At 64.3% G+C, this 13,070-nt stretch overlaps 3 protein-coding genes across 3 annotated transcripts; 1 reads left to right on the top strand and 2 right to left on the bottom strand.

Moving 5' to 3' along the window:
* The first annotated feature begins 225 nt into the window (after window positions 1-225).
* MTNAP1 (mitochondrial nucleoid associated protein 1) lies at window positions 226-3,734 on the top strand. Its single transcript, XM_086473857.1, has 4 exons — window positions 226-1,561; window positions 1,946-2,053; window positions 2,245-2,361; window positions 2,824-3,734. Exons 1-4 carry the CDS (start codon window positions 226-228, stop codon window positions 2,850-2,852), a joined length of 1,590 nt encoding a protein of 529 aa, XP_086329983.1. The 3' UTR covers window positions 2,853-3,734.
* On the bottom strand, window positions 2,898-7,149 carry CPSF4L (cleavage and polyadenylation specific factor 4 like). Its single transcript, XM_086473830.1, has 9 exons — window positions 7,047-7,149; window positions 6,706-6,753; window positions 6,115-6,267; window positions 5,768-5,863; window positions 5,357-5,450; window positions 4,959-5,001; window positions 4,627-4,803; window positions 3,479-3,569; window positions 2,898-3,001 (listed from the first exon to the last, which is right to left on the bottom strand). Exons 1-9 carry the CDS (start codon window positions 7,147-7,149, stop codon window positions 2,898-2,900), a joined length of 909 nt encoding a protein of 302 aa, XP_086329956.1.
* Window positions 7,150-10,715: 3,566 nt separating this feature from the next.
* On the bottom strand, window positions 10,716-11,654 carry CDC42EP4 (CDC42 effector protein 4). Its single transcript, XM_009952560.2, has one exon. It carries the CDS (start codon window positions 11,652-11,654, stop codon window positions 10,716-10,718), a length of 939 nt encoding a protein of 312 aa, XP_009950862.2.
* Window positions 11,655-13,070: the final 1,416 nt, after the last annotated feature.

A 13,070-nucleotide genomic window follows, 5' to 3' on the forward strand; every position in this document is an offset into this window, starting at 1 on the left:
CGCCGCTTCCGGCGTCTCCGCCTCCTGCGCACGCGCAACGCCCTCCTCAGGCCGGCGGAGCACCTTCAGTGGCGTCACGGCGCGCGCCGGTGGGGTGGGGCGGCGCGCGTGCGCGCTGCGCGCCACCCCCCCCCGAGGCCCCGCCCACCCACCCCCCCGCCGGTGGCGGCGGCGGCGGCGCCGCCTGAAGGGCGAGCGGCCCCGGGAGGGCGGCGCGGTGTCGCCATGGCCGCGGCGCCGCCGGGGCCGGGGCTGGAGCTGTGCCCGTACTGCCGCAGGCCCTTCAAGCGGCTCCGCTCCCACCTCCCGCACTGCAAGGCCGCGCCGAGCTCAGCCCCCAGCAGCGCCCCGGCGCCAAACCGAGGCCTAGGCCCGACCGGCAGCGGCGCCCCGGGCCTAGGCCCGGCCGCCGGGCTCTCCGCACCGCGGAGCGGCTCCGTCTCGGACGGAACCGGGCCGGGGGTAGGCAGCAGGGCGCGGGCGGGAGAGGCCGGTAAGAGCAGCAAGGGAGCGTCCAGCCCCAGCGTGGGGCAGGGGCTGCCCGGCGGGGCCCCCCGGGAGGCGGCTGCAGCGGTACGGAAGGGGAAGGCGGCAAAGGGCGAGCAGGGTGGAGGGTCCAGCCCCGGGCTTGGCCGCCAGCCCGCCGGGAGCTGCGCGGAGCGGAAGGTTGAGCCCGCGGTAGAGGACGTAGCCAAGTCCCTTGATTTGTTCCCCGAGGAGGTTGAAGATCTACCCGAAAAGCTGAGTGACGGAGTGAAAATAGTCATCAAGAAGCACCGCGCCAGGGTGGTCAGGGAAAAGAGCAGCTCCAGGAGCAGGGGCGCTTCAGCGAGAAGCCCCAGCGCCCACAGCCCGCCCGTGGAAGGGCCGGAGCCAGGCGGGGCTGCTCCCCGCGCTGCCGCGGCCCGGCCTGCCCCGCAGGAGGGAAGAGCTGTTCCAGCAACCGCCAACACAGAGACGCGGCGCCTCGGAGCCGTGGAGGAGGGGTCTGCGAGCTCCAAGGGAGAAAAAGGCAGTAGAAAGGCAACAAAAATACGCATACTTCAAGATCCCCCAGAAGCCGACGGCAGCAGCAGCCCCGGTGACCTCATTCAGCAGGAGGCAAGAGGCAGCACCGTGACAGGAGAGAAGCAGATGTACCTGGAAGCTGGTGTGGAATACAAAGCCCCTCTTTCTGCTTTGCATACCAAGAACCTCCATCTGTCAGTGGGAGAGGGTTTCAGCGGTCACAATGAAGGGACATCCAAAAATGACCTAACCAGCATACAAAAGCTTCGGGAGAACAAGCAGCAGATGGCCGTGGATTCTGAGCCCGGCCCGAACGTGAGGAGGGAGGAGGAGCTGGCGCCGCACCAGTTCCTGCTCCGCACCTCGAGCCCACCTGTCTGTCCCTGCCGGGCTCCTGGCAGGAGCAGGCAGGCAGGTGCCCTGGGCTTGGAGTGGTTTCCAGACTTACATCCCAATTACAGTGGGCTGAGTCTTTTTCCAGGGAAACCTTTCCGAGAAGACGTGGGGATCACCGTGAAGACACCAAAGGGCAGTTTCTCAGAGGGACAGCAAGGTAATGTGGGACACAAAAGTCTGTGATGCTGAGATTGACCCTGCTGTGAGGCTGTGGTGGGTGCTGTGGATGGGGGAGGAGGGGTGGGGAATGCTGGGCTGCTTCAGAAAGGCTCCAGGGAGGTAACTGTCCAACCCTCCAGACTGCCAAACCAAGGGTTTACGTTTCTGTTTCGGTTTAAGACAGGTTCTTTCATGTTTGGGGTGGTGGAGGCGACGCACTTGGTGGGAGAGATGGTTCACTCCCCCTTTTCTTCTCCCCCAAGTCACTGGCAGCCGTGTCCGATACCGGCTCTGCGCTCCCCACCCAGCACAGGGAACACGAGCACCTTGAGCGTCGCCCTCACGTCCCCACCTCTGACCCCTCTGACTCCTCCTCACACAGGTCCCCTCTGCAGGAGGCGGCTGCTGGACGTACGGCTGGGGGAGCTGCCCCTGTGGGTGGCCACCTGCGACTTTTCTCTCCAGGGGCTGCTTGGAGGAGTGCAAAAAGGTGAGGGTAAATCGCTGGCTTTTGGGGCAGCGTTGTCCCCCTGACCTGATTTACTTGCTGCAGCCTGGTCCGAGGGGCCAGGTTGGATCTGAAGTAAATCACCAAACAATTTGGGCTTTGGAAAGTTACCTGGAAACCAGTGAACTCTGTGACCTGTGTGGGATTTGACCCTTGCATTTCTCTTCCAACAGCCTGGAGCAGCTATTACGACAAATACATCAACGTGAAGAGAGGAGGACCGGCTGGGATCTCCATGCTGCTGGCTGGGTACTGCCTCCTCAGCTACGGCTGGAACTATCAGCACATCAGTAAGGTTTCCCTCTTGGTATCTGCCCTGTTTCAGGCAGGTGGAAAGTCTATTTGCCATCCACGTTAAGCTCTGAAATCATAGAAATACTACACAGTTAAATATCAGAGAACAGCTTTCTGACCTTAGTCAGAGGAATTTAGCTGATAAAGGTGATGATAACAGTTACTGATTCACAGCTTCTCCCTGGAGAGCTGCAGAACTCTCTCAGGAACCCTCAGCAGCACTTTCAAACCCTGCATAAAGCAGTGGGAGGAGCTGTTCCAATGCCCAGCACCTGTTCCCTGGTTTTACTCCTAACTGACAAGGGATTTACTGGTGTTTGGGGGACAGGACTTGCCCTCCCTGCGCTGCTCACAAACAGAGCGGGCTGCAGCCAGGCTCCTGCTCATTGCTGCAGGGCAAAGCACACGCTGGGCTGACCCTGGGCCGCTTGTTTCCCCCCCCCCTGCTGTTTTTCTAGAGGCTCATCGCTGGCGTAAATACCACTGAAGGAGCTGGAGAAGCACCCAAGGAACAGCCACAGATGATTGGGAGTCAGCAGAAGCGCTCAGAACCAGCGTCCCAATGAGGATTCCCAGTGGGAGAGGCCCATTTACTGTCAGGGACACGTTCAGTGGTGGTGGAGGGGGCTGCTCTTTCTGCAGATGGAGAGGGAAGACGGACAGGAGCAGCCTGTGGTCACTGCTCGGTGGTTCAGGGGACGTTTAGTCCCGAAAGGAGGGTTAGAGCCGCCCCTGGGGGGTCTGTCCGTCCTGTTGTCTACAGAAATCTCGCTTTGGGACGCCTGACACAGGATGACTCCTTGACCTGGGCTGCTAATTTAGATTAATTAATGTGTATCTACATGTCTGGCAGTTTGTGACGGGGTGGGCAGGGTGAGCTTTGGCCAGAATAACGGTTAAATCAGCAGAGTTGTGCCCGGCAGAGCCCGTCTTCCCCTTGCCCCTCTCCGCAGGTAGCCCGACGCTGGCAGGAGAAGGGTGGTCGCTGCAGGGCCCTTCCACGCGCTGCCCCCAGCCCCGGCTCTGAGGGAGGGACCTTTGGGAAGGCGTTAGAGCAGCAGCACTCAGGCCACAGCACCCTGTTTTGGGAGGAAGAAAATCCATTGGATTCACTGTGGTGCCCGAAGGGCAAACCCGTGTCTGCCTCGGACACACGAGGACAGTTGGGAGAGCGCTGGTTGCAGCCTGCCGTCACCAGACGGGTCTGCAAAAGGGTTGGCCGTGTTACAGGCAGGAAAGGTTAAAAACAAAATAAAAGCCAAGGGGAAAAACCCCAATTCTGAACTCTTTATTCAAGAGGGGAGTGGTGGTGCTGTGTTTCACCGACAGCTCCTTCTCGCCAGCAATAAAAGCCTTTGGGAGTTTTCTCTTTCCTGCTTGGGGCTGTCTGTTCTCAAATGTGGGGCTTCTCACCCCCCTCCTTCACGGGGGATTAGCTCACCCACACCCTCATCTGTCCAGAATCCCAGCACAAGCTGGTTCCACACCCCTTCAAACCTGTGGCTGCCTGGAGCCTGCTCCTGCTGCCCCGGTCCGTGGGAACAAGGGGGCTGCAAAGGGTCCGATTCCATCGCGTTAGTGAAGCTGTGAGTTCTCTGCTGCTTGTGCAAAGAGCTGTGAGCTGGTGAGGAGCAAAACCCAGGGGCTTTGCTAGTCCAGCAGCTGCCCTAGTAGCCATCTTGCTGGCCCCATCGTGCTTTACGGTGTCCTCCTTCCACAGGTCACTTCCCCAGCCGAGTCTTCCCACGCTTACTGGCCCAGTGACCTTTCTGGCCGCACTGGGGGGACGGGGAGAGGCAGGTGTTGGTTTTGTGGTGGATCAACCCAGTGCCACGATACCACAGGCTCACTTTCACATCAAGACTGGGCTAACAGAGCCAGGCCTTGTTCCAGCATGGCTGTACCCCTGCAAGCAGCACCCCAAGACCTCCAACGGCAACAAAGCTCCAACCCAGAGGGATGCGAGGGGCTCGCTGCTCTCCAGGGCTACTCCAGCATCTGCCGGCTGGTTATTACCACACAAATCCCTTCACTTCCACTTTCCAGCCCAGCACAGCCTCCTTCCCCGCTGGCTCACCCCCCAGCTGCCCAGAGGAGGGGTGAGCTCCAGGGTGGGAGAAGACCCACACCCCGAGCCAAGGCAGCTGTTCCCAGGGCGCTGTGCGAGTCCCGGCGCCACACGCTGCCCCTCGCCGTAGCACTACCCTCCCTCCAAGGCAGGACCATTCCTCCCAGGCCTCCCAGTCCCCAAAACCACTCACCTTCAAGCAGATTCCTCGTTCAAGCAGGCTCTGTGGGCCCGGGGGGCAGCTCTTGGGGTCCCACAGCTGCGCTGCCGGCTGCTGGGTAGCACCAGTGCCTGGGAGAGGGGGCTCCACGGGTGGCTCATCCTTGCGGCCGCTCTCCTCACCAGCAGCCAGATCCAGCTGTCCCAGCCCCTGGGGGGGACATGGGGCAGGAGGGGCAGTTGGCCACTGCTGTCCCCCAAGATCTGTGGGGCTGGGGCAGCTGGTGCACCACGCCGACGGGCAGAGGCACAGAGCAAAAGGGCTTCGGCTCGGGAGGGGATGGCACAGGACCTCCTCTGCCTCACCTTGGGGGGGTCCTTGCTGCTTGTCGTCAGCCCGGCCTTGAGGCTGGAGAGGGACACAGAGGACAGGCAGTTACTCCTGAGTGATGATACCCCCAGATCCCCCCACTCCAGCTCCCATGGCCCCCCAGGGCTCAGGCAGCAGGTACAAGCATCCCCATGGGGACTGGGGCTGTCCCCTGCCCACCCGCAGCAAACCCTGTCACCAGCTCAGGTTGGACATGGAGGGGGGAGACCAGAGGGGCTCCGTTGGTTCAGACAAGGACCCAAAGCTCCCTTGTCCTCCATCCAGCCACTGCAAGGGCCACGGCCACCTCTGCAGCCTCAGAGAGGGGGCTGTCCCCCACTGTCCCAGGCCAGCTGTGTGCCAAGCTCCCCCCCTCAGCCTGCCCCGTACGTACTGCACGAACTGGCACTTGGGTCCTTCTGGGCAGAAGCCGACGAGGTAGTTGGCACACATTGCTCTCTGGGTGTGCTTGGACCCGCACAGGGGACCTGCCATGCAGAGGAGAGGTTCCTGATCGTGGGGACACGGCCTCACCCCCTGCCCCACAGGGATTTGGGGAGCCCAGCTTTCCCCCCAGCAGCCCCATTCTCCTTCAGCTCTGTGGGATCTTCGCTGCCCCCAGCCCAAATCCCCACTGGGCATCCTGTCCCGCTCCCAGGCAGTCCCCAGACAACCCGCTGTTGTTCACTTCACCCTGGCTTGGTCACCTTGGAGGTGGCAGGAGGTCGGGCCAGCAGTAGGGTCTGGACCCCCCGCAGTGGGTAGGGAACGTGGGCAGCCCCCAGCACCCATCGCAGCAGCTCACCGTGCCTGCAGAAGCCACGGTCATACCAGGGACAGCCCCTGGTGCTGGCAGTGGCATCAACGTGCAGGAAGGGACAGTCCTTGTGTCTGTGCTCACCTGTGGGAACAAGGGATGGGACAGGTGGGACAAGGCTCGCTGAAACCCAATGCATCGGAAAATGCCCAAGGAGGGGAGGAACCGAGGTGCCCCCGGAGCACCCAGGCTGGGCTGGGGGAGCAGTGGCCCTGGATGGGTGCTGGTGGCATTTCTTCCCGCAGACAGGAGGTGGCATCAGGTGCTTGCTCGAGGCCAGACCCGAAAGATGTGGGTGCTGGGGTGGGAGAGGCTCCCTGGGGTCCCCAACCTACCAAACTTGGAGTAGGAATAACGCTCGGGCATCTCGGTCGCGTCATCCTCGTGCAGAAAGTCGCGTCCGTCGCCCTTCTGGCAGAGCCCGCGCAGCCAGTGCTTGCACACCACCGTCTTCACCCCGCTGACGTGCCCCAAGGGGCACTGCGCTCCTGGCCATGGCACGCACCCGCTGTCACAGCCTGCCTGTGCCCCACAGCCCCCAGCAGCCCCTCCAGCCCTGCCTGCACCCAGGAAACCCCCAGCTCCTTGACCTGGGACATGCCAGCAGGAGCTTTCCGGGATGCAGAGGAGATTTGCAACACCCACTGGGTGCATGGAGCTCAGTCCTCCAGGCACTGCCCAGGTCTGGTTGCCCTGAAGGTGTTCAAGCCCTCCCCGGTGCAGGAGGGGTGGGAGCACCCAACCAAAGGGCTGGGGGAAACGATGGACTCTGAGCAGCGTTAGTATTTTGGGTCCTAGGGCCACAGAGCAATCTGCCACGGACATGGGCTGGTCATGGAGTGGAGAGGGGCCCGTTGGGCTCCCTGGTGTTCCCAGGATCTTGCAGGGTGGGGTCAGCCCCATCCTCGTCCCTTCCTGGCACTCGCCCTTGGTGCGCAGCCCTCGGTGGAAGAGCTCACAGACAGCCCCCCCATCTTTGTGGGGGAAAGCAGGGCAGGGAGGGCGTCACCCGCCAGCCCCAATGCTGGGACCACCGAGAGAAAGAGTACCTCAGCCCCCCGCAACGCTGTGCCAGATCCATCCCTGAGGGAGCAGTGCCCGGAGCCAGCCTGGCCTCAGGCAGGAGCCCAGGGAGGAGGAAGGACTAGAAGCACCCAGGCATTGTGATGGGTGCAGCAAAAGCCAGGAGCACCAGCAAGGAGGAAAACCCCAACACCCCCTTGCACCCTTGTCACGCTCCAAGGATGCCACAGGATCCCAAACTTACTGTCTGTACCCAGGAAGGGCAGGGGCTGAGCTCCTTGCTGCCGCTCCACATCAGCCTCCAAGTCAAACCTGATCTTCTCCACACCAGCCACCAGCTCCTGCATCACCCCTGCTCCGGCAAGAGGCACCTCCAGCCTGGCACAGGCAGGGAGCACGGCTGCAAAGGGGCTGGCAGTGGGGCTGCCCAAGGAAAGCAGAGGGTTCCCAAGGGAGTACCACGCTCTGCAGGTCACTGCGGCCAACCTGGGCCCCAGCAGTGCTCAGAAACCCTCCTCCTCCTCCCAAAGCCAGAGCAAACCCAACACAGGCAGCAACCCCGAGCACTCTATTTAGAGAGAGAAGCTGCCCACATCTGATCCCAATTTGCAGCCAGGATTGCCTGGTGCTGCAGCCCAGCTGCAGGGAGCTCAGCCCCGGGCCCTCATCGCATCCCCCATGGTTGCCTCGCTGCACCGACATCTGCTTTTCCTCCAGCCCCAGCTCTGGGGCAGAGCACTGGCCCTTCTCTCGCCGGGAGCTCCGGGGTCTGCCGGGGCTGGGTTGACCCCCTCACGCCGTGGCTGCTGCTCAGCCTTCCGCAGAGCCCAATGTGGCTGTAACTGAAAGCTCAGAGAGCAAAGGATGGATCCTGGGGGTGGGGGGTTGTTGCACTCAGGGTGCTTGGAGCCTTGCTGGGTGCACAGCAGCACCAGCCCCGCTCCCCAGCGCTTGGTACCCGGCAGGACAGACCCGCGTCCCTGGGCTGCTGGTGGGGACGGCCAGGTCACACCTCGCAGCCTGATGAGAAGCCACGTCGGTCCCCACGGCCGGGATGGGGGCTCGGACGCGTGCCAGGCTGCGGCGGCGCGTGCCGGGCACAACCACGGCGCCACGCTGCTTTGCAGGGATGCCGGGTGCCCACCCAGAGAAGACGGCGCAGCCCCCCTGGGTTGAACCTAACGCTCCGTCCCTCCTCCATCACGCGGCTCCCACGGCCACGCACATCCCCAGCGCACGCCCGGGGCGACGTGGCCTGACACATCGGGGATGGAGACCTGCTCCCATTCTGTCACTACCTATAAAGGCACTGGACCAGGGGCTGCCTGCCTGCCGGAGCGCTGCCGGCGGGTGCCACGGCGCAGGGTGCTGTGCACCGACCCGGCACCGAGCCGTCGTGCCGGCCACAACCCACGCCGAGTCCCACACTGAAATGCCCACCCCAGATGGAGGGGTTTTGGGGGGGAGGCTGCGGGGGCAGCCCAGCCGACCGGCCCTCCTCTCCAGCAGGCGACGGCCGGGCACTACTGGCATCGCAGCAGTGCTGGGGTGACTCCCCACTAGCCCAGCATCCATTGCACTGGCCCCCTGCTCGCTCGCTCGCCGTGTGCCAGGGCCACCCTCCTGTCCCGTCGAGCGGGGCCATGTCCCGCGTGCGCCCAGCGACCCGGCACCCGCTTTCTGCCCCGTCGGCTCGCGGCAGCGCGGTGCTGCCGAGCGGGAGACTGGAGCCGACAGGCGTCACAAAGATCGCGATTGCCAAGTGATGGTCGCAGGCGCCCGCTGCCGCGTTGCCCCAGGGCCTCTCCCCTCCCCACGGCACCGGCGAGGCCCTGGGGGGGGGGGGGGGCAAGGTGGTCCCAGGAAGGGGTGCAAACCCCGGTGACCTGCCCTGCCCCACTGGTTTGAGTCAGAGCATCCATACGGGACAAGAGGAGCCAGGTTCCCCCCGCAGCAGGCTGGTGACATCCTTCCCGGGTCCAGGACCATCGGCTCAGGGGCTGGGTGCTCAGAGCAGGGGTCAGTTGGTCCCAGGACGCTGGCACAGGGTAGGGGGGCCGTGCTGCAGCAAGCAGGGCAGAGGCAGCCCGGTGAGATCAGAGCCACCAGCTGCAGCTGCTGTTGTTCTCTCCGATCCCGGACAATAGCCCAATGTCCCACGCCATGGGGTGTTGTGTCGGGCCTGGCGTGCGCACAGGACCCCATTGTGTCCCCACTGGGACACAGCATTTGCCCGCTCCCACTGCCTTTACCAGGGGAGATCCCTCCAGGAGCGCAGGGGCACCCAACCCCGCCTAGGGCCAGGAGATGTTGGAGGGGCCAAATCCTTTCCACCCCCTCTCTCACCGGTGAGAAGAGCCTGGCCGGTGCTCCTGGCAGAGCCGTGCTCTCCTCTTACTCCAGGAAGGGCTCTGGGGCTGCTCCTGGCGCTTCACCCCATCCCAACCCGGTTCCATCAGTGGGGCTGGGGAGGGAAGGCAGCCCCCTGCTTGCACCAGGGCCTGAGCTGTGGGATGGGAGCGACCTGCCCCGCTCATCATGTCGGGGTTGGCAGGGGCCACGGCAGCCCCATGGAGCTGGGAGCACCCAGGGCAACCCCAGCCCTGGCCCCCAGCCCCATGGGAGCAGGGACAGCCAGTCCTGCCCCACCATCACCTTCCCCTCCTCCCTGGCTGGCACAGAGCAGGGCTGCAGGGAGGAGAGCGGCGTCTTGGCAGAGCCGTCCCTTGGCAGGAACCAGCTTGGACAGAGGGTCCCAGCCCGGAGCCAGATCCGGCCAGCGGGAGCTTCCTCCCGCCGCAGGCAGCCCCGCGCGATGGGCAGATAAATCATGGCCACCGCAGGGGCCGAAACGCCGGCCAGGGGACCAGCTAGGGACAGGCAGGGTCTGGGGCCAGTGGCAGCACAGAGGAAGCTGGTCCCCACGCGTGCAGCAGGGTGTGAACACGCCTGTCCCCACGCGTCTCATCCCCCAGGAACTCAGGCCACTGCTGTCACTACCGTTTCCTTTTATTCTTTGCATTTGTACATACACTGTATAAAACCCTCCTCTTCCTCCCGCCTGCACCAGGCCAGCATCGGCACTGCCCGGTCAGACCGGCCCCGTGACGGCCACCACCCGGCATGCAGGATACCGGGACCCACCCTGGCTCACGGGGGGTTCCGGGTGTTCCTCCCGTGGGGGACAGACCCCCGCTCCCATCGGCATCCCCAGGAGCAGCCGGTGCCAGGGCTGGCCAGGGGGCATCCCTGTGAGCCCTGGGGCTGTTGGGAAGGTCAAGCATCTGGGATGGATCCATCCATCCACCCAAGGGACAGGGAGCGAGCCCCCACCATGGCACAGAGCTGGAGGCTCTTGGTCTGCAGAAAGTCCCCAAGAAACCCAGGGAGCTGGAGCCGCCCACAGTCCCAGGCCCCCTCGGAGCTCCAGAGCCAAGTCCTTCCTCATGGGAAATCTCCTCTCCGTTAAAACCAAAAGCGAGAGTAAAGAAAGTTAAGTACAAATCAGAGAGCAGTAAAAACCGTACGGCGGAAAAAAATACATATATTACTAAAGGGGCTAAAACTTAGAAGCCTCATCTTGTTTGATCCTATATTGCTTTACAGGGGCAGGTGGGGAAAAAGAAAAGAGCTAATATCCAAAGTCCAACAGAAAGAACCAAAAATCGAGTCTGCTTTTCCCCTCCCGGGATGTGCCGGAGTTCTCCAGGGGGCCCAGAGGCATCGGGGCTGCCCCCAGCCCCGGGAGCAGAGCGCTGTCCTGCTGCGGCGCGGCCGCCGTCGGACGGGGAGAGGGAACGAGCGAGGAGTTGAGTCTTTCCCCGGTGCCACCCGTTGCAGCCCCGGGGTATTCAGCCCCGTGTCCAAGCAACCGCAAATGAGAACCAGACCCTTTGGCTCAGCCGCCCGCCTTTTATACTCTGATCTCGTCGTCGTCTTCGTCGGCGAACGAGAACTCCTTGTCGGGGCGTTTCGGGGGGCCTCCCCGCTGGCTCGGTGGCCCGGGGACAGGGCTGCGCTCCTCCGGCCCCGAGGTGCAGCTGGACGCTGAACTGCTGTCCCTGGGGCAGTGGCCGCCGGCACCACGGGACGGGCTCTGGCTCGGCGGGGCTGCCCCCGCCACCGGGGAGCCGGGCAGGGCAGCATCGGCCTCCTCCTCCTCCTCGTGGCTCTCCTCTGCCTCGGGCTCTTCATCCTGCTCCCACTGCTCCTTATCCATGATGCTCAGGACGTCCCCGAGCATGGAGGGCCCCAGGTCGATGTGGAAGGACATGATGGACTCAGCATGCTTCATGCCCGCCCCGCTCTTGGCCACCACGACGGGCAGCTCCGTGATGTCCCCGAAGTCACGCTCGTCCAAGCTGGGGCTCAGCGGCCCTGCGGCCGCCCCGTTCGGGCGCTGCTGCTCTTCGGGGCTCACCTCCTCGGGCAGCTTCTTGACGGGGCTGGAGGAGAGGCTCTTGGGCAGCTGCCCCGCGCTCCTGTCCACCTCCTTCTCGTTGAGCTGGGGCAGGGAGACAGCGTTCTTCACGAAAAGCGCCGAGTCCCGCAGCGAACCCAGCATGTCCCGCCGGTCGCCTCGTGTCACCGACTGCGAGCGCTTGCTGCTGCGGAAGCGGCGGGAGAGCAGGCTGGGTTTGGAGGCTCCCGGCTCCTCACCCACCTCCGGCCCCGGCTCCCCGACCTTGCTGGTGAGGAAGGAGGTGTCCCCAAAGGCGTCCCCCGCCCGCCCCACGTGCATGGTGTGGCGGAAGTCCCCCAGCGGGGCGCTGATCATCTCGGCCGTCAGGTCGGCCCGCGAGCGCCGCTTGGAGTGGGCAGAGTTGGAGACGAGTTGCTTGAGGATCGGCATCGCCGCGGCGGGGAAGGGCTGCGCTGCACTGCCAAAACGGAGCTGTGCGTCCTACGGAACCGGCCAGTGCTCGTGCCTGGTGCTCTGCGGCTGGGCTCCCGCTGGCGTCACGGATGGGTCACTCCTGGGGGGGGCAGGAGAGAGGGACACAGTCAGACTTTGAGGACACGGCCCTGCCGACACCAGCCCTCGCCCCACCAGGCTGCAAAACGTGCCCCCTGTGCCCACCAGCCGCTCCGCTGTCCCAGGAATAGCCTCCACGGAGCGCATCGCTCCACGGATCCCCAAACACCCCCGAGCTCCCCACACCCCCTAAACAAGTGGGTCCCAGACCCGGTCCACAGAGCAGACGTGCAGAAAGGACCACAAGAGAAAGACCTGGGCACGGGGGTGTCACAGGACGTTCCCCAACCCTGTGCCCCAAGCGAACGGGCACCAAAAGGGCCGCAAGGTGCCGTGAGCACCCACCATCCCCTCCCCAGCGGAGCCAGGCATGGCAGCGCTTGAGCCTCTGGGAGCAGCACGCTGCCGAGAAGATGCCTGGGATTTTTTTTTTAATTGGAAGAAAGCAGGGAGGAGCAGACGCCAGGAGGAATTGGAAACAGACGGCAGGAAGCGTGCGAGGAGGGCGTAGAGCCCCCGGGAGGCACCGCCAGCCAAGCAGCGTGCGGGGGGGAGCCGGGATGGGGGACGGACAGGCACCCTGCGGGTACCCCTTCATGCCTGGCAGGGTGGGGACGTGGGGACACAGCCTTGCTGCTGCCCTTCAGCACCCTAAAGCCCTCCATGCTGCTCCTCGCTATACCCCGGTGCTGAGCCCACGCGTGGCCGTGCCCACTCTCCCCAGCCACCTCACGGTCACCACTGTGACTCAGGGGTGGCAGCAAAAATGACAAGGGCCCTGGATGACTGGGATGTGGACAGGCATGTTCCTCCTTCCCGTGGTCATCTCGGTGCCACCAGCCAACCTGTCCAGCCCAGTGCCCGTGGCCATGCAGGAGGGGACAAGGACAGTGACCACGTCACCGCATCCCGTGCTTCCCCTGGCGCCAGTCAGCCCCAGGTGGTCCCGGGAGAGGCTGCCGGGGAGGAAGGGCTCATGGCCACCCGCTTCCTCCCTTTGGGCACCACCGGCGACACCGTGGCCCCGTGACACGCACGGGGAAGGGACCGACGTCTCCCCTCTGAGCGAGCCTTGGGGCAAGGGCCACATGTCCCCCCCTTGCCCACCCAGCCCCAGGGTGCAGCCAAATGGCTCCACAGGGCCACCTGGAAGCGAGACCCGGCCCCACAGCCCACGGGCAGCGATGGCAGCACGGTCCTGGCACAACCCAGCCCTGTCCCCGCTCAGCCCAACACCGCAGGGGACCACAGGACCTGCCCCACAGCCCCCCCCCCCCCCATCCCCTCCCAAAC

Source organism: Leptosomus discolor, chromosome 15 (genome assembly GCF_034619465.1).
Source record: "Leptosomus discolor isolate bLepDis1 chromosome 15, bLepDis1.hap2, whole genome shotgun sequence".
Classification (NCBI taxonomy): domain Eukaryota; kingdom Metazoa; phylum Chordata; class Aves; order Leptosomiformes; family Leptosomidae; genus Leptosomus; species Leptosomus discolor.